At 36.9% G+C, this 24427-nt stretch overlaps 2 protein-coding genes across 3 annotated transcripts in view; one reads left to right on the forward strand and one right to left on the reverse strand.

Annotated features, from left to right (window-relative positions):
* Nucleotides 1-19487, forward strand: part of LOC139950720 (dol-P-Man:Man(5)GlcNAc(2)-PP-Dol alpha-1,3-mannosyltransferase-like) — a 65995-nt gene extending 46508 nt beyond the window's left edge. The window contains exons 1-9 of one of the 2 annotated variants that reach the window (XM_071949509.1): nt 3888-4077; nt 9387-9486; nt 10078-10225; nt 11452-11612; nt 13639-13759; nt 15436-15641; nt 16102-16175; nt 17033-17168; nt 17904-19487. In XM_071949509.1, the coding sequence (XP_071805610.1) occupies nt 3936-4077; nt 9387-9486; nt 10078-10225; nt 11452-11612; nt 13639-13759; nt 15436-15641; nt 16102-16175; nt 17033-17168; nt 17904-18069 (1254 nt within the window). In that variant the 5' untranslated portion in view covers nt 3888-3935 and the 3' untranslated portion in view covers nt 18070-19487. Of the gene's footprint in view, nt 1-3887; nt 4078-9386; nt 9487-10077; nt 10226-11451; nt 11613-13638; nt 13760-15435; nt 15642-16101; nt 16176-17032; nt 17169-17903 lie in introns of those variants that run through there. The other variant, XM_071949510.1, reaches the window with a different exon arrangement.
* On the reverse strand, nt 26-3649 carry LOC139950723 (riboflavin-binding protein-like). Its single transcript, XM_071949513.1, has 3 exons — nt 3556-3649; nt 2767-2968; nt 26-1734 (listed from the first exon to the last, which is right to left on the reverse strand). Exons 1-3 carry the CDS (start codon nt 3647-3649, stop codon nt 1476-1478), a joined length of 555 nt encoding a protein of 184 aa, XP_071805614.1. The 3' UTR covers nt 26-1475.
* Nucleotides 19488-24427: the final 4940 nt, after the last annotated feature.

Raw genomic sequence — 24427 nt, forward strand, 5'->3', positions numbered from 1 at the left:
GTTCAACTTTACATGCACACATCTATTTCAAGCTTAGCATACCGTATATTTTTATTATCAAATGTTTTCATAACTTGTTCCTAACATTAAGGTTATTGTATGTCATTTGCATATTGCTTGCTACGTCCACAAAGCTACTTTATAAAGTTTATTAATAATATTGCACAATTCTAGTCCAGGCATCAAAACAAATATCTACTTTTGTGTGAAGTTTGTATAATGCCCTTCTATAAACAATGCCCTTATTAGCTTTGAGATTCACCTGTCTACACATCCCTGATAATTTACAGAGGCATTTGCCCCCTTACCCATCATACTTCCCATGGTGCCCCTTCCAATATAGTACAATTTGACATTACCCTCATTGATATGAGGCTAAAACAATGTCAAACCTACTTGCCCCTACAGTACAGAAGGAAAGTAAAAGGGCTCAATTTTATGAAACTGTTAAGCAGGAAATATTGCTGAGCAAATATTACGGCTGTATGGTGTATCGGCTGGTATCCTGCTAAGCAATATATTAGTTTGCTTAGCATGTTTGAATGCTTACATGCTTTATGAAATTGGGCCCTGACATCCTTACATCACACTCTATAATAATTTTAATTAATCACATTACTAATAAATCACTTGCCCAATGTAAAAAGTCATCACAAACTGTATCAAAACTTCACCGATTACAACTAAGTATTTTAATTTGTAGTTCAGTTTGGCTGAATTAAAACACAATAACTTAAGTACATTTTTGATAAATGTTTTCCTAAATATAAATACGTTGAACATATCTACAGTTCTACACATTATTCATCATAATCATTTAGCTGTTGCAACCAAGATTTCATTCACAAGGTCACGCCAGAGTTGTTTATCCCTCACCATTATTCAAACATACAAATAAATTACCGTGAGCTTTAACCCTGTTTTAGTGACAAGCTGTTAGTACTGAGTTCTATTTAAACAAAGTACAACATTTGAATATACTATGGATTTCTTAAAAATACTTTTTAAAATTGTTTACTCACACAAAATGTTAATGATACAAATATTGCAGTGTTTGTATAATTATTAAAATACTAAAGAAAGGTTTCTGTTTCTAACTGACTGTTTATTACAAATTTGAAATTGGCGGAATAGATGTATTTTTAATTTTCTTTTGAATACTTGATAGACAAAACATTGCAATAACCCAACCTGCATTTTATACTTTTTTTTACAAAACAAAATTGGCAAGAAATAAAAAAAAGTGGCTTCAATTAACTAAGAAATACTGAAATGAATGCTTATTTCCTTCAAATAAGTACTGTAAAGACATTGTGAAGCAGAGGGGTGTTCATGTTGGGTTCTACTATTTACCCTGAAAGAATAAGACAGGTTGATTGGAATTATGCCACCCCTACTTTTTTTGTGTGGATTAGTCCAACCTGTCAAGGAAGTTTTTTGAACTAAAATGATAAAATACCTTTCTTGCCACAGATTTAAAAACTGACCAGTGCAATGGCCAGAAACAATGCAGTTATGGTGACAAAATAGCCATGACGATTGATGGCAGCCGTATCAAAAGCAGTCGGGTCAAAGTTGAAGCATCTCTCTCTTCCTTGGACTACCTCAAAATTATTGGCCATACAGAAGTTTCGTCCTGATTCGTATTTCTCTCCGATCGAGGAACCTTTGAGTTGAGCATCCTTACATTCTTCAAAGGTTTCATCACAGAACTCGGAGCAAATCACAACTTTTCTGGAGGGAAACGAATCAAAGTGATAAAAAGTTTTACTTGGTTTAAACCATGTAGGCTAAAGCACTGACAGTACACCACAGGAGTGTTCTTGTACATTCCAGGTCATTTCTGGCAGGCAAGATACTACTGAACACTAGTTTTATGGGAAATGTTACATCGTTTGTTTGTTTTTTAGTTGATCTTTCTGTAAAGGGAATAATATTGAAGTCTCATGTAAAAATTATAACACATGTATCTACCAAACAAGGTACTTAAGGCGCTGAGTATATACAAACTTTCAGAAAGATAGGTTTAAATTGAAGTGATGAAATTCTGAGACCCAATTATGAGTGCTGTCTTTGTGTCCTTGAGCAAGACACTTAAAGCCATTGGACCATTTCGGTAAACAGTGTTGTCCAAGGCCCACACTTTGTGTACCACAACTTCTATATCAAATAACAAACCTGTGAAAATTTAGGCTCAATCGGTCATCCGAGTCGGGAGAAAACAACGGAAAAACCCACCCTTGTTTCCACGCGTTTCGCCATGTCATGACATGTGTTTAGAACAAATCCGTAATTCTCGTTAACGAGAATTTATATTGTTTTGCTGTTTTCTCAAAAAGTAAAGCATTTCATGGACTAATATTTCAAGAGAAGTCTTTCACCAGTGCCTTCTGTTACCCTGTAAGTTATTTGTAAATCTGTGAACTTTTTTTTTTTTTTTTCTGAACCGAAAGGGTCCAATGGCTTTAATCTTAAAGCTTCTCCCCATCCGGGGGTAAATGGGTACCTGTGAGGGCAGAGTTGGTTCTTATGATTGATTAGCTAAGTGCTCTACGTATTTGACGGCACAGGCTGTGTACTCCCCAGGGAGCTGAGATGGTTAAATGCCCAGTGAAGAGCGGGTAATAACCTTGAAGGGCAATGAGCACCAAAGCTTGATGGACCTGAGCGCTAAATAAGAAGCCACTATTATTATTATTATTATTATTATTATTATTATTAAATTATTATTATTATTATTATTATTATTATTTTATTAATACTTACGAGTCATACCAATCAATCTGATTAGGACTGCAGAAATAACACATCATGTAGTTGAGGCGAGAATGACATCTCTCTGTGTAGTCATAAATCTTGAACATACTCCCAAATACTGAGGAGACTTCTGTTCTCTTGCAGCATGACATATCACGATACCACGTGCAGTTAGACAGGTTGTATTCTGGAGCTGCATACCTGTAGTTACCTGGAATAGAATTAGAATTAGAATTAGAAAAATTTATTCAGCCAACGTTAAAGCCATTGGACACTTGTCGAAAGCCCACACTTGGTGTATCACAACTTTTATATAAAATAACAAACCTGTGAAAATTTAGGCTCAATCGGTCCTCAACCTGGGACAATTTTTACCCTTTTGCTCGGGGATCTGGTAAGTTTTTGTCCTTTTTCTTCAAATTATTTCCTCAATGGTGTTTTGAATTTGAGTGATAGGATGGTAGGATTCATTGACATTAGACATTAAGGATCAAGTTCGTGTTCCTAGAATTTGTGTCATGATTTTCCAAAAAAGTGGTAAAAATGGAGCAAATGTGCTGAATAGCTGTCGAAATTGTACGTTTTTGACCATTTCGCCCTGCACAGATTGCGCAAGCTTCGTAATCCTCCGGCCTTATACATATAGTATAAAAATATACAAAAAATAACAAACGTCATATAAAAATACATCTCATCTTCCCTTTCCCTTATCAACGAATTAAACACGACGAACATAATACTTTCCATAAAAACCTGTGCCTATATACAATCATGACATGTTTATAAAACTGTCCTTACCATAATATGTGCAGACTTGCCCCTCCACGTACGATAAAAATAGAAGCAAAAACACGCACAATTTTGACAGCCACCGGCAATTTAACTCGGCCATTTTGTTTACCTCTTGAGGACAAAGGTCAGGGGTTATCAGCTGTTGCTGAAATTACGCTGGTTCCAAATGTAAGTTATAGTACTGTATGGAGCAAAGTACCAGCACGACCGTGTACATTGGTTGGTTTTTACGAGCGCAAAGTAGGAATTCGCGCAAACTTGATGTTGCACACACAATGATTATCAAATTGCGCGCAGGCAAATTTCAGACCTGCGTGGTGATTTCTACTGTAGATGGTCCGTCAACGCTTTATTCACGAAATCTGGTGGAAAATTTGTTTGGCGAAATGGCACGAGAAAGTTTGGTGCAAAGATGCAAGAATTTAGTGCATGGCATTCTGTTTGATCCCAGCTACCTTTGGATGACAGCCGGACTGCTGTGGCTGGCTGAAATAGTCGTTAATATCCTCGTTATACAGAATGTCAAATGTAAGTACGGTTTGTGACTCCCCCCCCACAAATCATGGTCACATCATAGAGTCCTTACTCTATGGTCACATTCACAACACACACAAAGTAGTCACAAAATCATCATGTCATGGTGCCAGAACTTGCACACTTCCTAACTAATTCATATTCACCGACTACCCTCACTCTGTCATGTCCTCAGTGTCGGAAAAGTTTCCGTATGCCGCCACCACTTTTTCATTTGAAATAAAATAATATAGTATCTAATTTACCTGATTGATATATCCCTTATTGTAAAAATGAGTGAAAAAGTGGTGGCGCCATACGGAAAGTTATCCGACTAAGGTTTATCGCGATTCAGAAACGCACTGCATTGTGGGAAGGAATATGGGGCGGTTACTATGCAGTTTGTACCACTCGCGCACGCAACACCTATACCTTTGTGTAGGTTTAACAGCGCCCTCTCTTGATATTTTGCTGGATAACTTTCCGTATGGCGCCACCACTTTTTCACTCATTTTTACAAAAAGGGATATCTTATTGAGGTGAATTAGATACTATATTATTTCATATCGAATGAAAAACTGGTGGCGCCATACGGAAACTTTTTCATTGTGCTATTCGTGATAAACCTTATAAGGTTTATCGGTTTATCGTGATTCAGAATCAGAACTGCAATGCGTTATGATGGGTAGGCAGATGGGGCATACTACCACAATGTATGTTGTCATGCGCGACTTGTGCACGCATGTCATATAGACTTAGTACTTTGGGTTCAACAGCGCCCTCCCTTGATACTTGCCTGTGATACTGATAAACTTTATGACGTACTTTATTGAGAGACGCATTTCCTGGGATCTGTCTCCACCAATATATTTATTGTATTTAAGTTGCACACACACAGGACAGCAAACATGACTGCATGATAGAACTATGATGACGTCACTACAGCAGTCTGCCCACAAAGGTCACAGCGCTGTCTGGATGTCTGTTATGTCAGTGCGCATGGGCAACAGCTAACAATGACATTGTAACAAATTCTGATTCATTCTGCCTCAGATCTTCTTCATAAATTACACCTAAAAAAGGAGGACGCACATTTGCGTAGGTGCTTGTTGTAATGTACTGAAGTAAGTGACAACTGGGGAAAAAATCTAGGCATAAAATTGGGGGTTTCTATTCAAAATGTTTTAAACACTCTGAGGTGACGTTTGGAGTCCAGCATTTGGCACTATTGATGGGGCTAGGTTTATCGCAGTTACTGCCTCACTGATTTTGCTGAATGGCCGAAAGGCACTGTGGGATGGACTCACTTCACCGAACGAGAGGCCACATGTCTTATCAGCAATCGCCCATAAACACACGTACATGTATGCAAAATTGTGAGGTAGTTACACCAAATACATACGTGTACATGTGTTCATGGCAGATTGCTGATAAGACATTCGGCCTCCCTTCTGTGTAGTGAAGTGAGTCGGCAAGTGGGAATAGCCAGTTTGCCGGGGCTACACAATGCTCCGTACGCGGCACTTTACGTTACACAGCCGTAGCTTTCTCCACTCGAGTTCAAAATCTCAACTTGGGAAACTTGTGACTCTTTCGCTCTGGTCTCTGGTAAGTTTTTGTCCTTTTTTTCCCAAAATATTTCCTCAATGGTGTTTTGAGCATTATGAAAGGCTTCTTTAGACATTGAGGATCAAGTTTGTGTTCTTAAATTTTGTGTCATCTGGGCTAATCTGGTGACTATATGTGGCTGGCAAAATTATAAGTGTTGGACAATTTTGCCGTGTTATGACATTATTACCTTGTAACCAGGTTGTATAACCTGTTTTTTTTTTCTCTCTCTCATGTTTGTAAATAACTGATTGACCGATTAATAGCAGGTTTTATAATTTTTTTCTTCTTTACTTTATACAGGATTGTAAATAATTTATTTTTGTTTGTTTGCAGGTCCCTCTCTCTCAGGTTTGTAAATAACGATTTTTTTTGCAGTTTTAAAGGTTTGTTTTCTCTACAGGTTTGTAAATAACTTATTGATTTTTGTTTTCTCTACAGATTTGTAAATAATTTATTAACTTTTGTTTTCTCTACAGGTGTGTAAATAACTTGTTGATTTTGTTTTCTCTACAGGTTTGTAAACAACTAATTCAGTTTTGTTTTCTCTGCAGGTTTGTAAATAACTTATTGATTTTTGTTTTCTCTAAAGGTTTGTAAATAACTTATTAATTTCTGTTTTCTCTACAGGTTTGTAAATAACTTGTTGATTTTTGTTTTCTGTACAGGTTTGTAAATAACTTATTGATTTTTGTTTTCTCTAAAGGTTTGTAAATAACTTATTAATTTCGGTTTTCTCTGCAGGTTTGTAAATAACAAATAATTTTTTGATTTTTGTTTTCTCTACAGGTTTGTAAATAAGTTATTAATTTCTGTTTTCTCTGCAGGTTTGTAAATAATTTATTAACTTTTGTTTTCTCTACAGGTTTGTAAATAATTTATTAACTTTTGTTTTCTCTACAGGTTTGTATAAATAACTTATCAATTTTTGTTTTCTCTGCAGGTGTGTAAATAACTATTGATTTTTGTTTTCTCTACAGGTTTGTAAATAACTAATTAAGTTTTTTTTCTCTTCAGGTTTGTAAATAACTTATTGATTTTTGTTTTCTCTACAGGTTTGTAAATAATTTATTAACTTTTGTTTTCTCTACAGGTTTGTAAATAACTTGTTGATTTTTGTTTTCTCTATAGGTTTGTAAATAACTTATTGACTTTTGTTTTCTCTACAGGTTTGTAAATAACTTATTGACTTTTGTTTTCTCTACAGGTTTGTAAATAATTTATTGATTTTTGTTTTCTCTACAGGTTTGTAAATAACTTATTGATTTTTGTTTTCTATACAGGTTTGTAAATAACTTATTGACTTTTGTTTTCTCTACAGGTTTGTAAATAACTTGTTGATTTTTGTTTTCTCTACAGGTTTGTAAATAACTAATTCAGTTTTGTTTTCTCTGCAGGTTTGTAAATAAATAACTTATTGATTTTTGTTTTCTCTAAAGGTTTGTAAATAACTTATTAATTTCTGTTTTCTCTAAAGGTTTGTAAATAACTTATTAATTTTTGTTTTCTCTGCAGGTGTGTAAATAACTATTGATTTTTGTTTTCTCTACAGGTTTGTAAATAACTTATTAATTTCTGTTTTCTCTACAGGTTTGTAAATAACTTGTTGATTTTTGTTTTCTCTACAGGTTTGTAAATAACTTATTGATTTTTGTTTTCTATACAGGTTTGTAAATAACTTATTGACTTTTGTTTTCTCTACAGGTGTGTAAATAACTTGTTGATTTTTGTTTTCTCTACAGGTTTGTAAATAACTAATTCAGTTTTGTTTTCTCTGCAGGTTTGTAAATAAATAACTTATTGATTTTTGTTTTCTCTAAAGGTTTGTAAATAACTTATTAGTTTCTGTTTTCTGTACAGGTTTGTAAATAATTTATTAACTTTTGTTTTCTCTACAGGTTTGTAAATACTTTATTAACTTTTGTTTTCTCTACAGGTTTGTATAAATAACTTATCAATTTTTGTTTTCTCTGCAGGTGTGTAAATAACTATTGATTTTTGTTTTCTCTACAGGTTTGTAAATAACTAATTAAGTTTTTTTTCTCTGCAGGTTTGTAAATAACTTATTGATTTTTGTTTTCTCTACAGGTTTGTAAATAACTTATTAGTTTCTGTTTTCTCTACAGGTTTGTAAATAACTTGTTGATTTTTGTTTTCTCTATAGGTTTGTAAATAACTTATTGACTTTTGTTTTCTCTACAGGTTTGTAAATAACTTATTGATTTTTGTTTTCTCTACAGGTTTGTAAATAACTTATTGATTTTTGTTTTCTATACAGGTTTGTAAATAACTTATTGACTTTTGTTTTCTCTACAGGTGTGTAAATAACTTGTTGATTTTTGTTTTCTCTACAGGTTTGTAAATAACTAATTCAGTTTTGTTTTCTCTGCAGGTTTGTAAATAAATAACTTATTGATTTTTGTTTTCTCTAAAGGTTTGTAAATAACTTATTAATGTCTGTTTTCTGTACAGGTTTGTAAATAACTTATTAATTTCTGTTTTCTCTTCAGGTTTGTAAATAACTTATTGATTTTTGTTTTCTCTGCAGGTTTGTAAATAACTTATTAATTTCTGTTTTCTCTACAGGTTTGTAAATAACTTGTTGATTTTTGTTTTCTCTATAGGTTTGTAAATAACTTATCGATTTTTGTTTTCTATACAGGTTTGTAAATAACTTATTGACTTGTGTTTTCTCTACAGGTTTGTAAATAACTTATTGATTTTTGTTTTCTCTACAGGTGTGTAAATAACTTATTGATTTTTGTTTTCTCTACAGGTTTGTAAATAACTTATTTATTTCTGTTTTCTCTACAGGTTTGTAAATAACTTGTTGATTTTTGTTTTCTATACAGGTTTGTAAATAACTAATTAAGTTTTTTTTTTCTCTGCAGGTTTGTAAATAACTTATTGATTTTTGTTTTCTCTACAGGTTTGTAAACAACTTATTAATTTCTGTTTTTTCTACAGTTTCGTAAATAACTTATTGATTTTTGTTTTCTCTACAGGTTTGTAAATAACCTGTTAATTTTTTTTCTCTACAGGTTTGTAAATAGCTTATTGATTTTTTTTTCTCTACAAGTTTGTAAATGACTTATCGATTTTTGTTTTCTCTACAAGTTTGTAAATAATTTTTTGACTTTTGTTTTCTTTACAGGTTTGTTAATAACTTATTAATTTCTGTTTTCTCTACAGGTTTGTAAATAACTTATGGATTTCTGTTTTCTCTACAGGTTTGTAAGTAACTTTCAGATTTTTGTAATTAACCTGTCATTTTTTTTTGCAGGTTTTATATCCCATTCTTTTTTTCTCTTTACAGGTTTGTACATAACCTATTAGCCTTTCTATATCCCATTCTGTTTTCTCTTTACAGGTTTGTAAATAACTGATCAAATTTGTCTTGCAGGTTTTATATCCTATTCCTTTTTTTCTCTCTACAGGTTTGTAAATAACTTATCAATTTTTGTTTTTTCAGCCCAAGCTGAGTTCTTATTCCTAAACTTGACGATACACATTCACTAAAATTTTAAATATTTTCGAAACAACAGAATGGTAATTGACCGAACCACTACTAGTCAAAATTAGTGAATTTGATTTGATTTTTGGCTTTTGATATTTGATTTTTGATCTTAGATTTTTGATTTTTGATTTTTGAATTTTGATTTTTGATTTTTGATTTTTGATTTTTGATTTTTGATTTTTGATTTTTGATTGTACAGATACAGAGATTGATTGGGTAGCATACATGGATGAAGTAGAAGGCGTTATCAATGGAACGTTTGACTACATGAAGCTCAAAGGAGAAACTGGTCCATTAGTGTAAGAAGAAGTGGTCTTGTTGATTCTCAAAAATAATGACTCGCAGTATCAGTCACTGGACCGCCCAGCCATTAACCCACTAAGCCTCAAGCCCGGTTCATACCTCCTGCGAATGCGAATGCAATTCAAATTTGACGTGAATTTGATGCCACTACCCTCCCCTCGCAGCGGTATTCGCAAGTGAGTTGAGCAGAGTTGAACTGCTGTGAATTGTTCGTTTTGAAATTTGTGACATCAACATTTGCTTTGCATTCGCATTCGCAGGAAGTTTGAACCAGGCTTTAGGTTAGAACAAAGCACTTTGTAACCCAGGTTTTATGCATAGCGGGTCACAGCAAACAGCACTAGTTTTTAGAATGTATATATTCGTATCAATAATTCGGGCCTTAAACTTTGCTCTTCAGAGGATGTAAATTTGCGTTAGAACATTGCAACGGTACCTAGGCATTATAAACAACAGGCACCACAAAGTGGCTGCCATGGGTCATTTCAAGGCTTGCTCTTTATAATACGAGTCTTGTTACTAAATGATAGCTTTCAATAGTTTTGTCTTATAATTACTGTTTTATTGTTATTTTCTTTCCCTTGTAGTTATCCTGCAGGGTTTGTGTACATCTTTATGGGGTTGTACTACGTGACGGACAAAGGGCGGAATATAAGACTAGCTCAGTTCATCTTTGCTGGTCTCTATTTGATAACTCTTCCACTTGTCTTCAGAATCTACAACAGAACAAAAAGGGTAGGTTTACTCTGGTTAAAATTGTCAGTGATGAGCAAAATGTTGAGGCCTGTATTTCATGGAGTTGTCATGGGTTCATTCAGTCAATGTGCAAAGATGGCCCTCCAAACACATTGGTCTTCCATTGCTGTATGCAGCTCCTCCCGCTGCAGGCCAGAGTCCCGCCACAAGATGTCCACAAAGGTGGTTTGTGGTCTGCCACAGGAACAGTGTCCCTGAGTAGGGGCCCATAGTACCAGCCTGTTGTTCACTTCCAGCTCAGTATGTGTGAAATGTCTAAAGCAGTGACCTGCTAATCTCAGATGTCTTGTCCCAAATTTATCTGTTTACTATAACAAACATTATACAGTGTCAGAGGTGATGACCTTCATAGCCCATTGCCTTTGTGTTTCTAAGGATTGCCTTGGTGCCCTTGGCCATTACCTTGGTGCCCCCAGCCATTGTGTATAATGCCCCTGGTCATTGCCTTGGTGCCCTGGTCATTGGGTAATATACCCCTGGCCATCACCTTGGTGGCCAAGGAAATTGCCGTGGTGCCCCTGGCCATTGCCTTGGTGCCCCTGGTCATTGCGTACATAACCCTGGCAATCACCTTGGAGGCCAAGGACATTGCCTTGGTGCCCCTGGTTATTGCCTTAATGCTCCGGCCATTTCCTTGGCACCCTGGTCATTGCGTATATACCCCTGGTCATACGTTGGTGGCCAAGGCTATTGCCTTGGTGCCCCTGGTCATTGCGTACATACCCCTGGCCATCACCTTGGTGGCCAAGGAAATCGCCTTGGTGCCCCTGGTCATTGCGTACATAACCTTGGCAATCAACTTGGTGGCCAAGGACATTGCCTTGTTATTCCTGGCCATTGCCTTGGTGCTCCAGGCCATTGTGTATAATGCCCCTGGCCATTGCCATGGTGCTCCTGGCCATTGCCTTGGTGCCCTGGTCAATGTGTATATACCCCTGGCCATCACCTAGGTGGCCAAGGCCATTCCCTTGGTATCCCTGGCCATTGCCTTGGCGCCCTGGTCATTGTGTACATACCCATGGCCATTACCATAGTGCCCAAGGCCATTGCCTTGGTGCTCCTGGTCATTGCCATTGGTGCACTATATTGCATGGCCAAGACCCTGCCACCAATTGTCTCAGGTTTTTGGTTTTTTTTTGAGTACAAGAAAGGAATTTGCAGGTTTAAACTACTTACTTTTTGTTTTTCAATACCCTGTTGTGTAGGTTCCGCCGTACGTCTTATTCTTTATGTGCTGTGCGTCTTATCGTATCCACTCCATCTACATCTTACGGCTGTTCAATGATCCCGTGGCGATGCTTTTCCTTTATCTGTCAATAAATCTTTTTATGGATGGAAGATGGAACTGGGGCTGCTTTTGGTTCAGGTAAGGCAAATAGAATGGTCGGTTTAAATATAAGAAAGTAGCTTAAAGGCACTGGACACTATTGGTAGTTACTCAAAATATTGTTAGCATAAAAACTGACATGGTAGCGTGCAATGGAGAGCTGTTGATATAAAACATTGTGAGAAACAACTCACTCTGAAGTAACATAGTTTTGAGAATGAGGTAAATTCTCACTCAACAAAGTTGTGCAACAAGGGTGTCTTTTCTTTCATTATTTTCTAGCAGCTGCGATGACCAATTAAGCCCAAATTTCAAAATTTTATGTTATTTTATGCATTTGTTGGGATACACCAAGTGGGATTACTGGTCTTTGACAATTACCAAATGTGTCCAGGGGTCGATTTTCACAAAGAGTTAGGACTAGTCCTAACCTAGGAGATATTTAAAACGTGTGGCAGTTAGGACTAGTTAAGATAGGACGAGTAACTCGTCCTAACTCGCTATAAAACTAGTCTAACTCTTTGTGAAATCCAACCCAGTGCCTTTAAAGGCAGTGGACACTATTGGTAATTACTCAAAATAATTATTTGCAGAAAACCTTACTTGGTAACAAGTAATGGGGAGCTGTTGATAGTATAAAACATTGTGAGAAACGGCTCCCTCTGAAGTAACAAAGTTTTCAAGAAAGAAGTAATTTCCCATGTATTTGATTTCGAGACTTCAGAATTAGATTGAGGTCAGGAAATACAACAAAGGCTCATAATGAGCACCAGTATTTTTTGTGAAAATATGTGAGTTTGCTCATATTGTAAGTCGCAGAACCTCGCTAGGCAAGAAATGAGTGGGGTACCAGTCACATCAATGGTAACTTTATGGTATTTTGGCCGGTAACTTATTTTTGCTAAGCAAAATTTGTTTGTGCTAAGCAATTTTGTGTGCTTACAGGCTTAAATGGCCCAGGTCAATATCAGCAATATGCGGCACGGATCAACTATCGGACAAATATAATGATAGGAAAGTGTAGTATTTGGTTACTGTTTTTGAGGCATCATTGAATGTGTATCTGTAGGAGGGTCCGAGTTATGTTAGTGGGGTACGGGACTTTTAGGTACCCTGCACCAAGTTGGGGCATATTTCTTAAAGCCTGTAAGCATAAAAACTTGTTAAGCATAGAAAAATCTTGCTTAAACCAGCCGAAATTCCATGAGGCTCACATTGTTGCAACTGGTGCAAAGAAATTGTATTTTTTGCTTAAAGGCACTGGACACCTTATAGTAATTGTCAAAGACCAGTCTTCTCACTGTATCTTAACATATGCATAAAATAACAAACCTGTGAAAATTTGAACTCAATTGGTCGTCGAAATTGCGAAGAGAATAATGAAAGAAAAAACACCTGTGTCGCACAAGTTGTGTGCTTTCAGATGCTTGAATTTGATACCTCAGCTGAGGTCTCGAATTCTATTAAATATTTTAGTGAGAAATGACTTCTTTCTCAAAAACTGCATTACTTCAGAGGGATTTGTTTCTCATAATGTTTTATACTATCAACAGCTCTCCATTGCTCGTTACCAAGAAGGTTTTTATGCTTACAATTATTTTGAGTAAATTACAAATAGTGTCCAGTGCCTTTAAAGGGTCTATGTAACTTTTTTAGGACAAAAAACACAATGTCTACAGATTTACACTAAACTTACACAGTTGGAAGATAATGATAGTAGAAAGCTTCCCTGAAAATATTACGTGCTGAGGTGTTTTTGGGAAATGAGTAAAACAATGTCATGAAAATAATTTTCGTCTCATGAGACAAAAATTATTTTAATCATTTACAAACGTATTTTCATGACATTGTTTTACTCATTTCTCAAAAACTGCAGCACCTCAGTAAGTAAAATTTGAAGGGAAGCTTTCCACTATCATTATCTTCAAACCCTGTAAGTTTAATGTAAATCTACGGATATTTTGAGAAGGTACCCAAATCCTTTAACAGCTTTATGAAATTGGGCCTTGTTCATGTTGTTACTTTGATAACTCTTTTTTTAATACCATTCATGTTTTTGTTTCAGTATTGCTGTGTCAGTGAAAATGAATATTCTGCTCTTCTCTCCTGCTTTACTCCTCTTGCTACTGACTGAGTTTGGTTTCTGGGCAACTATTCCAAGGCTACTCATTTGTGCAGTCATACAGGTACAAATCCCTTTGTGAAACACTTCAGCAAAATCTAAAGCTAATCAGCAACCTGTTGAGCTGTCGGTATTGTTTCAGCATTCTGAATGATTGAGTCTGCTGTTGCTGATGCTGCTATTACTGCTGCTGCTGCTGCTAATACTGCTGCTGCTACAGTTGTTGCTGCTGATGTTGCTACTACTGCTGCTGCAAATATTGCTGCTGCTGCTGTTGCTAATACTGCTGCTGCTGCTGTTCCTAATATTGTTGTTGCTGCTGCTGTTGCTGCTGCTAATATTGCTGCTGCTGCTTCAACTGCTGCTGCTGCTGTTGCTGATGTGGCTGTTGCTAATACTGCTGCTGCTGCTACTACTACTGCTGCTGCTGTTGCTGCTGCTGCTGATGCTGTTGCTAATACTGCTGCTGCTAATATTGCTGTTGCTAATACTGCTGATGCTGCTACTACTACTGCTGCTGCTGTTTCTGCTGCTGATGCTGTTGCTAATACTGCTGCTGCTGCTAATATTGCTGATGTGGCTGTTGCTAATACTGCTGCTGTTGCTGTTGCTAATATTGCTGCTGCTATTGCTAATACTGTTGCTGTTACTAATATTGCTGCTGCTGCTGTTGCTAATACTGCTGCTACTGTTGCTAATACTGCTGCTGTTGCTGCTGCTAATATTGCTGCTGCTGCTGTTGCTAATTCTGCTGCTGTTGCTGTTGCTAATATTGCTGCTGCTATTGCTAATACTGTTGCTGTTGCTAATATTGCTGCTGCTGCTGTTGCTAATACTGCTGCTACTGTTGCTAATACTGCTGCTGTTGCTGCTGCTAATATTGCTGCTGCTGCTGTTGCTAATTCTGCTGCTGTTGCTGTTGCTAATATTGCTGCTGCTATTGCTAATACTGTTGCTGTTGCTAATATTGCTGCTGCTGCTGTTGCTAATACTGCTGCTGCTGCTGTTGCTATTACTGCTGCTTTTGTTGGTAATACTGCTGCTGCTGTTGTTGCTAACACTGCTGCTGCCGCTGATGTTACGACTGCTGCTGCTGCTGCTGCTGCAAATATTGCTGATGTTACTGCTGCTTATCTTGCTGCCGTTTCTACTGCTACTACTACTGCTGCTGCTGCTGCTGCTGCTGCTGCAGCTACTACTGTTGCTGCTACTGCTTAGGCTTAAAATCTGCTGGAGAGATACCCTTGTTGTGCTTGACTGGCGGCCAAACCAACGGCTCTTTTCAGAGTTCTTTACATGGTTGCTGCAACTTCTTGTTATCCGCATTAGGCAAAGTTTCAACCATTTCTTTATTCAAATGTAAGAGAATTATCATCCCTAATCTGATTACCATAATATTAATTATGATCTAAATGATTGAACTTTGAACCTTGTGTCCTTAAGCAAGACACTTACCATTGCTCCGTCCTTCGGATGGGATGTAAAACCGTTGGTCCCATGTGTTGTGTAACGCATGTAAAAGAACCTAGTACACTGCTATATGCGCCGTAGCACCTTGTAAACCCTTATAAGGTGCTAAATAATTGGATCTCAGAATTCATCACTGTAATAACCTATCTTTCTGGAAGTTTGTATATAATCAGCGCCTTGAGTACCTTGTTTGGTGGATGCGTGTGCTATATAAGACTTCAATATTATTGTTATTATTGAACCGCGAACCTTGAACCTTGATCTCAACAGGTCGTTGTTGCTGTCCCGTTCCTTCAAGTTAATCCATCTGGATACATTATCAGATCTTTTGACCTTGGCCGACAATTCTACTTCAAATGGACAGTCAACTGGAGATTTGTATCGGAAGAATTTTTCTTGAATCGATATTTCCAGTTGTCGCTGCTTGCTTTACACATCATTCTTGTAGCTTTATTCGTCATACATCGCTGGAACAGGTACTTATATTTGATTTTGATTTTGCTCGTTTTAATTCTTGTCCAGTGGAAGGAATATTACAGAATTGGTTCTTGCTAACAAAGAGGTTGCTGGCAGTTTAAGCACTTTCAGTTATCCACCATATATACATAAACTGACAAACCTGTAAAAGTTTGAGATTGATCGGCCATTTTGGTCACTAGAAAATAGTTAAAAACTGATTACACGTATTTCACGACATTGATCCCCCCCCCCCCCAAAAAAAGGATGAATAATAGATTCGCCGAGCTATAAACTCCAAACAGGATATTAGTTTCTTATCAATTATGACATTTCAGACAAAAATATTTCAAAGGGGTGTTTTCTACTATCATCATTAGACAGTGTAAGTTAGTGAAAATCTGGATCTCAGACAAGTTTTTTTCTTACCAATTTTGTAATGTTCCTTTAATCCATTCTTTCTTTATTCTTTTTCTTCAGGAGGCGAGGAGGTATTTTCGCCCTCTTACCAAAACCCAAAGAAGAGGAACGGACAATCGTCATAGGAGATAATTATATCCTTTGATACTTACTTATGGTTTGACAGAGAGGTTGTCTTGCTTTTACAATCTTTGACGTTGAGACTTTGATCTGAAATCTATTTTTGTTGTGTCTGCCTGTTTTAAAAAAAAAAAAAGCAATGAAGTTTCGATTCAATTCTGGTTTCAATTCTAGATGTGGGAGGAAAACCCACACAATCAGGTGGGGACTGAAAACCCTATCCACATAGTGCCCCCGGTGGGATTCGAACCGGGGTCCTAGAGGTGGAAGGTGAGGAAAGATAATACTACGCCAACCCAACTTTGGACTGAGTTGGATTTAATATGCCTTATAATTTAGATCCTAAATAGTTGCAGACCTTTCCATCACCATTGACTCTCACCCCTGCATATAATCAAAGCTATTATTAATAATAACTTGTTTTTATATAGCGCTTACACACAAGAAACATTATGACCCCTGGTCACTGGGCCATTTAATTAGTTTCTTAAACCATCTCAGTTCCCTGGGGAGTATACAGCCTATGCTACAAATATGCGCTACTATAAATGAATCAAAGAACCATCACTGCCCTCACATGTACCCATTTACTCCTGGGTGGAGAGAAGCAATTATGGTTACATGTCTTGCTCAGGGACGCAAGTGTCACAACAGGAACACCAGAGCTTGAGTTTGGTGTTTTTATCCGCTCGGCTACAACACTCCAATCATTCATTCGACTGTAGCTTTACCTGTTTACCTGTTTACCTGTAGATTCGGGCTCTGCATAATGAAGGCTAAATGAAGCCTTATAAAACGCCCATCCATATTCACACATATTGCTCTGTTATAATTTCATTGTTTAACTATGATTTCCTTAACCCTTCTACACATATTGTTGGAAGTCTTTTTGCAGCTAACTTTATTGGCATGGCATTCAGTAGATCACTTCACTACCAATTCTACGTCTGGTATTTCCACACGTTACCTTACCTTCTCTGGACGACGAACTTGCCATCTGTCTTCAGGTAAGATCACCAACAAATTTGTATAAATTGTTCAGCACCAGGAGTGTCATTGAGTGATGGACATGCAGGTCTTTTTCTTCAGCCGCGCCATGCATCTGGAACTCTCTACCACTTAATCTTCGATCTTGTCTTTGTACCGCAAAATTCAAGTCTCTTCTCAAAACTTACCTTATGTCACAGGTTTTCAATGACTAATTTTGTTGTGTCTGTTTTTCTTTGTGTTTTTTTTTTTTTTTTTTTTTTTTTTTTTTACTGCGCCTTGAACACCCAGCAGGGTGGATATGTGCGCATTACAAGTCTTATTATTATTATTATGATGCACCCTATATAAGAAGCCAGTTTTGTTTTTATTATTATTATTCCTTCTCACAATTTCATTGAGACAATTGTCGCATATTTTTGTAGTGGCGTGGTGCATACTCTTTCTGGTTCAAACATAACCAACATTTTCACAATCATACAGAGAGTGTAAGTATTGTTTATTACATTGGTATAAGAATTGATTTTTTTCTTCAAAAAATAGATAGGAGCTTCCAAAAGAATGTTTCACTGTCAAAACTATTATGCATCGTTTTTGTATCCCAGTTTTCAGTAGAAATTTTTCTCACATATTGAGCACTGAACAACTACCAGATCTTTGATTTAGGTATAAACAATTGATTTTCCTTAGACTGTGTTAATATTACTCAAATTTTGTCCACAAATGTTTATATATTTATGTTTTTCTCATGTTAGGATTTTGATTTTGGGCGTGATCGAGTTGTGTTGGAATACCTACCCATCCACATCTCTAAGCTCCGCCTCCCTCCATGTCTGCCACGCCCTTATTCTCCTCGCTCTGTGGTTTAAACGTCCAATCACCAAAGAAGATTTAGCTCAGGATAGTTGGAAAACAAAATAACTTTAACTGCCAGGTAAACAAACTGGTGCTCTAGCCTTTATAAGTTAAAACTTGCATGAATTTTTAAAAAGATTTTAACAGTAATGAAAATCTACTATCAAAAAGATTGGAGACTATTTTCTTCCAACCCTTTTTGGTCTGACTTACGAACTGTCCTTAGCTCGATGCCTCCTTTAAAGGGACACGTTGCCTTGGATCGGACGAGTTGGTCTATAAAATGCCGTTTGTAACCGTTTGTTATAAAATGCATATGGTTGTAAAGATGTTTTAACACAAATTTGTCTCCAAACTGCACAGTTTTCCTTTTACTTTGCGAACTAACACCGTCGGCCATTTATGGGAGTCAATTTTTTTACTCCCATAAACGGCCAAGCGTGTTAGTCGACGAGGTAAAAGGAAAACCATGCAATTTGGAGGCATGTTTGTGTGGATCATTGTATTCTAGTTACAACATATTTCTACTCATATGCAATTTATAACACACGGTTACAAACGCTTTTCAAGGACCAACTCGATCAATCAATTAATCAACCAACCGCAGAGACAGCAAGGGTACGTCCAACACATCAGGTCTATTCACCAACCATTTTTTTAAGGATCTGAAACTTTGCATGTAGGAAGTATATAACTAAGAGAGGTTTGCGGTAACACTATGTGAATATCTCTTTTTGAGTAGTGTTGGTTCTGAAAAGAATCTGTGGTTAACGACTCACTGTTTTGATACATCTTTGTAATAACGCAATGTTTGGAGTCGGATTTCCTGTGTGTTACTGCACAGGGCCAAATCTCATAAAGCCTGTAAGCACAAAAAATGTGCTAAGCACAGAAAATAATACTTAAAGGCAGTGGACACTATTGGTAATTGTCAAAGACTAGCCTTCACAGTTGGTGTATCTCAACATATGCATAAAATAACAAACCTGTGAAAATTTGAGCTCAATCGGTCATCGAACTTCCGAGTTAACAATGAAAGAAAAAAACACCCTTGTCACACGAAGTTGTGTGCGTTTAGATGGTTGATTCCGAGACCTCAAGTTCTAAATCTGAGGTCTCGAAATCAAATTCATGGAAAATTACTTCTCTCTCGAAAACTATGGCACTTCAGAGGGAGCTGTTTCTCACAATGTTTGATACCATAAACCTCTCCCCATTACCCATCACCAAGAAAGGTTTTATGCTAATAATTATTTTTAGTAATTACCAATAGTGTCCACTGCCTTTAACAGAAACAGGTTACCAGCTCAAATTACTTAATATTGTTGTGACTGGTGGCCCACTCAATATTTGCTTAGCAGAGAAATGTTTCAAGCAATTTTGGGGACTTAAGGAGCTTTATGAAAGCATTTTAATGTACATGTCACATGTCTTTTTGGAAAAATTTAATTCTCAAAACGGCCGACAATTGGGAGGTATTTGCCATGTGTGACCTCAGTGTAAGGGGTCAATAGCATTGTTTTAAAGGGTAACTCAAACCACCTACTTTTAAAAGATTACTAGTGCAAATTTATGCTGATGTAAACTTTATAGTGAAATCATTGCTGTTAAAAAACAGTAAACAAAGTTTTTCTTTTAACAAAAATCTTGTATAACCTTTCCACTAAACGAAGTACTAATTTACTTAAATAAAACACAGTCCATTTAATATCTTGTTAACTTCAGTTTTTTTTTCTGTAATCATGTGTATTAAATTTTTTTGTCCCATGCATGGATGATCCAGAAATTTGTGTTATTATTAAAAAAGTATATACAATGACTTTATTTGCAATTAAACTGGGTGTAATTCTGCGCTTATTATGATCACGATTCTCTGCTTACTATGCAAGCACCAAATTTCTGCTCTCGCTGTGTAAGCGGAAAATGCCTGTGCAGTACGTAGGCGCACAAGCAAAACATTCCCTGCTTCTCTGCGAGTGTAAATTTCGCTTGACAAAGGCAGGAAATTCCCTGCTTTTGTAAGTGCTGATTATTTGCTATGGTAAGCAGAGCCATGAAATTGCTCCCAAATACTAAGTTACATGTAGTAGTGTGGGAGCCAGCAGTTTTGCAAGAGCAGCAAGCTCAGTATCTTGAAATTTGCTTCATAAAGCTGCTTAGTAGAACAATTGTGCTTAGCAAGAAATTAGTGGGGTACCAGTCACATTTGTAGTAAACAAACAGTTGGCTGGTAGCCTATTTTTGCCAAGCAAGAGAGTTCTGCGCTTAGCAAGCTTTTTGCTTTTCGGAATCGGGCCCTTTAAGTCTAGTACTGTATGTGTTGCTTTGTATGATCATTTAAAAAGACAATGCAAGCAAACAAATATTAAGAAACTACTGTTTTTTGTATAATTGTGGATGTTATTCATTTCTTTGTGCTATTTGATTAGAAAAATATTAGCAGTCTGACTTTGTACCACATGAAAAATACACAATTGTGTGACTTGGCTTAATATAAAGATCTCTTTTGAATCATGGTATAATAATGCAAAGTGCATTTTAATTGGCTTATTTTGTGCTTTTGAAAAATATAATAAAATAACCTGGAAATACACTTCGAGATCTACTGTTGTATTTTGTAGAATAATTATATTTTAAATGAACACCCCACTTCTTCAATCTACCCTGGTATTCATTATAAGATTGTGAGTTTGTTTTAGGCCAGATAAGTATAAAAACATGTTTATCGTCCCCGCCCACTTCCCTTTTAGAGGCAGGCTATTTTTTTCCTCTTATCTTTTTACAAAAAAAGGAAGCATTTTAACGACCCCAGACTAAAATCTATTGCAGCAGTTTTTTCCGGCCACCATCTAGGACTGGAATGCCTTGCCCTGTAGTGTTATTTCCAACAATTTACTCATAACATTTCTTTAAATTAACTCTCACTAACACTTCAAAAATTAAGCCATCCAGTCCACACATGTGGATGTGTGATGTGTCTTTAGACATTTTTTTTTTTGCTATTTAAAGAAGAAGAAGAAAAAAGGTCCTGTTTTGTGTGTGTTTTTTTGCCTCAAAGTTTATTGTTGTTAATTCCTCTATTGAGAGGAGAAATTGCCTCTTTGCCCCCCCCCCCCCCCCATTCTACAAGAATACCCCCACAACCCAGGGTGCCGATTTTTCATTACGAATGAACACTTATAGAAGAGGCCCAATTTAAGAAGACAAAATGTTCGATTTGCTGTATTTTGCTGATAAATCTCCCCCAATAGTTTATGGCTATTATAAGTTATCCCCGCCCCCTCTAACCTCAACTTAAATAATCTCAACACTGTTGACAACAGAGGGCGCCCCAGGGTCTAACCGTCCGCGCATGCGCACTCGTCATGTAGCTGTCAAAAGTGCAAAAGTGAACAAATTGTCGTCTGCTAAGGAGTATCAACGTTTCTTCGACTGTTCCTTGCTCTATGGTCTCAGAATCCTTGTAAGTAGACATTTAGTCATCCATTTTAAATCGTTCAATATAGAATAAGTTAATGCATCTTTCGGTGAGTATCAATTTGTTTAAAAATGATTCAAAGGAAGTTTTTTGGGGGCAACTAGTTTTGTTGTTTCTTGACTCCGACTCGCGAGTCCTGGATGGCGGCCCTGTGGCTCTGTTGGGCCATGGAGGAATAATTTAGAATTATTCCTCCATGGTTGGGCCGGGCAGTCGCTTCGCCCGGGCCGTTGTTCTGCCACTGCCCTGTAACTCTGGAAGAATGTAACAGAGACTGACTTCCTATTACAAAAAGGGATAACACTCGGGTCAAACATGTCTTTGTCTTACTGGAAATTAGCCCTGGTACTTTGACAGTCCATGTCGTAATGAATACATAAAAACCCAATTCCAGTTTTCCCTTTTTTGTTACACTGTCACTGACACTGTCACTGAACTGGAACTGTACAATGATTCAACGACAAGCCTAACAAATCTAAACAACAATTGTTAGAGTACGTGTTCTGGATATATACTGCAATGACTGACAGTGACAATAACAGTCAGTTCAGTGGAAGACTGGAAATGTTTTTAACTTTATAAATGTACGCATTGAGAAGTCAGACTGCCTGGAACAGGCTTATCCTCTTTGCTCGCTGTAGAAATTCTTGACCTTAGTTCCAAGTTTCTTTCACATTTTTGTCTATATCACAGACCAGATGGCAAAACTACACATTTTACTGTTGTACCTGGAGACGTCCTTTAAACCAGCATACAGACCCAACGTCAACTACTAATATTAAATCACATGTCGCAAGTGAATTCATTGCTGAAACATCAACAATGACAGCTCAGACCATTTTGTTTTAAAATTAAAACACAAAAGATTACGCAAACAATTCACAGATTTTAAAGAGATTGTGTTTGTATTTTTATCAGTCTTATACTAGACTTGATTTCAAGTCTGAGATAGCAGCTAACTACTATTTATCAACATTAGCCACGCAAAACTCTCCCACAGATTAGCTATCAAAGGCCCTAACTCAGAGGTTTAAAAATCCACAAGAGGGCGATATTTCAGACAATTAATTTATTGGCTATTAGGTAGACTATAAAGCCAAAAGCCACGATCACAGACTTGGAACCAAGTCTAGTTTGATCATGGAAAGTTTATTTGGTTCAGAATGTAAATCATCTGAAAATTTATTTCAATTCCTTTATGGCTCTCCTCTTGTCTACCTTCGTTTATTTGAATCCATATTAACCAAACACCCCTCTTTTCACTTTTAAGATCCACCCCTTTATGCTCGCCTCTAGCTTTTCAACCTACATTTGATTGTATCCATATCAACCAAACACCCCACTTTTCACTTTTTTAGATCCGCCCATAATTATATGCTCTCCTCTTTTCTATATCAAGTCTGTCATTTGTAAACCACTTCCACTTCTCAAACTCAATTTTGAATGTCAAACTGTTGCCAGCATTTTTTTCCCGAAAATATTCTGATATAATAACAATTCTTTGAGTGGGTCGTTTTTTGTACACTTGTAAAAAAATGTTCAACTTATTCAAATTGTAATACCAAGTAAGTTTTCAATAGCTATACATCTTTAACTTTTTAACTTATTTGTAATGTGGCCCTTGTGTCTATTGAAGGTACTGGACACATCTGGTAATTACTCAAAATATAAGGCATAACAACTTACTAGGCAATGAGTAACAGAGAGCTGTTAATAGGGTATAGTATAAAACATTGTGAGAGAAAACTCCCTCTGAAGTAGTTTTTGAGAAAGAGGTAATTTCTCACTAGATTATTTTAATCTGAGAAAGCCTTTCTCAGTTCTCAGGCATCTAAAAGCACACAAAATTGAGCACAATTGATCTACTTTAAATCTGTATCAATCCGAAACATCACCCCTTGTTACACCTTCTACTTCCTAAACAACTTCAACAATTGGCCCCTTTAATTTAGGCCTCTATCAATTCCAAATATTACACCCCACTTTCCTGCCTTTCAAGACCAACCCCCCAAATGTAACCCCTTCTCACTTCATCCCTTGTTTTGCCATCAGGACCCACCCAAACATGTTACCCCTTCTAAGTGGTTGGTTGGGGGGAGGGGGGTCTGCAGCCAGATGGGGGGTTGCTGTGCTGACGCTCCATACTCTGCCAAAGTGAAACTGTACATAAAATGGAATAATTCAACTAGGGGGCTATGATCTCATTGACTGGGGTAAGAGGGGGCAGGGCTATATTCTCACCGACTGGGGTATAGGAGGGTGGCTGTGGTTCAACTTCAAATCTGTATCAATGCCAAAGATATGCACCCATTTTTCCATGTTCTTAATACCTGTCCTCAATATTATTACATCTTGTACTTCAAATCTCTGTCAAGGTCTGGTCAATGCCAACTTGCAAAACACTTACTCTGTTTTTCTAGACCCGTCACCAAATACTTCAAATCTGTACATTAAATCTGTACCATTGCAATTATGGTGCAAACAACAGATCATCACAACCTGCCCCCTGTTTAAACCACCAAATGGTAGGCTATCCCTGGTCTCATGGAAGTGGATGAGGCCTCTAGTCATGAGCGGCTGCTTCACAGTACTTTGGATATCTAAAAAGTTTTGTTCTGACCATGTTCTGCCACACCCGAGAAGAGATGCACACCAATTGTCTGCTGTTAGTGGACCTGTCCCCAAAATAATAATAATAACCAGTTTTCATATAGCACTTTTCACACCCAAGGGCATCTCAAAGTGCTTCCGACATTATTAACTCTAGTCACTGGGCCTTATATCATTTCTTAAACCATCTCAACTCCCTGGGGAGTATACAGCCTGTGCGACAATTATATTCGCTACTCGGCTAAATCAATCACAAAACCATCTCTGCCCTCACAGGTACCCATTTACCCCTAGGTGGAGAGAAGAAATTGTAGTTAAATGTCTTGCTCAGGGACA

This window comes from Asterias amurensis, chromosome 18 (genome assembly GCF_032118995.1).
Source record: "Asterias amurensis chromosome 18, ASM3211899v1".
Taxonomy (NCBI): domain Eukaryota; kingdom Metazoa; phylum Echinodermata; class Asteroidea; order Forcipulatida; family Asteriidae; genus Asterias; species Asterias amurensis.

Bases quoted from the DNA above. Each gene is read 5' to 3' on its own strand.
- LOC139950723 (XM_071949513.1), bottom strand. From the start codon at position 3,649: ATGGCCGAGTTAAATTGCCGGTGGCTGTCAAAATTGTGCGTGTTTTTG. The intron at 2,969-3,555 runs GTAAGGACAGTT...ATTCTATTCCAG, and splicing joins GCAAGTCTGCACATATTATG to GTAACTACAGGTATGCAGCT. The intron at 1,735-2,766 runs GTAAGTATTAAT...GTTTCCCTCCAG, and splicing joins CAGATTGATTGGTATGACTC to AAAAGTTGTGATTTGCTCCG.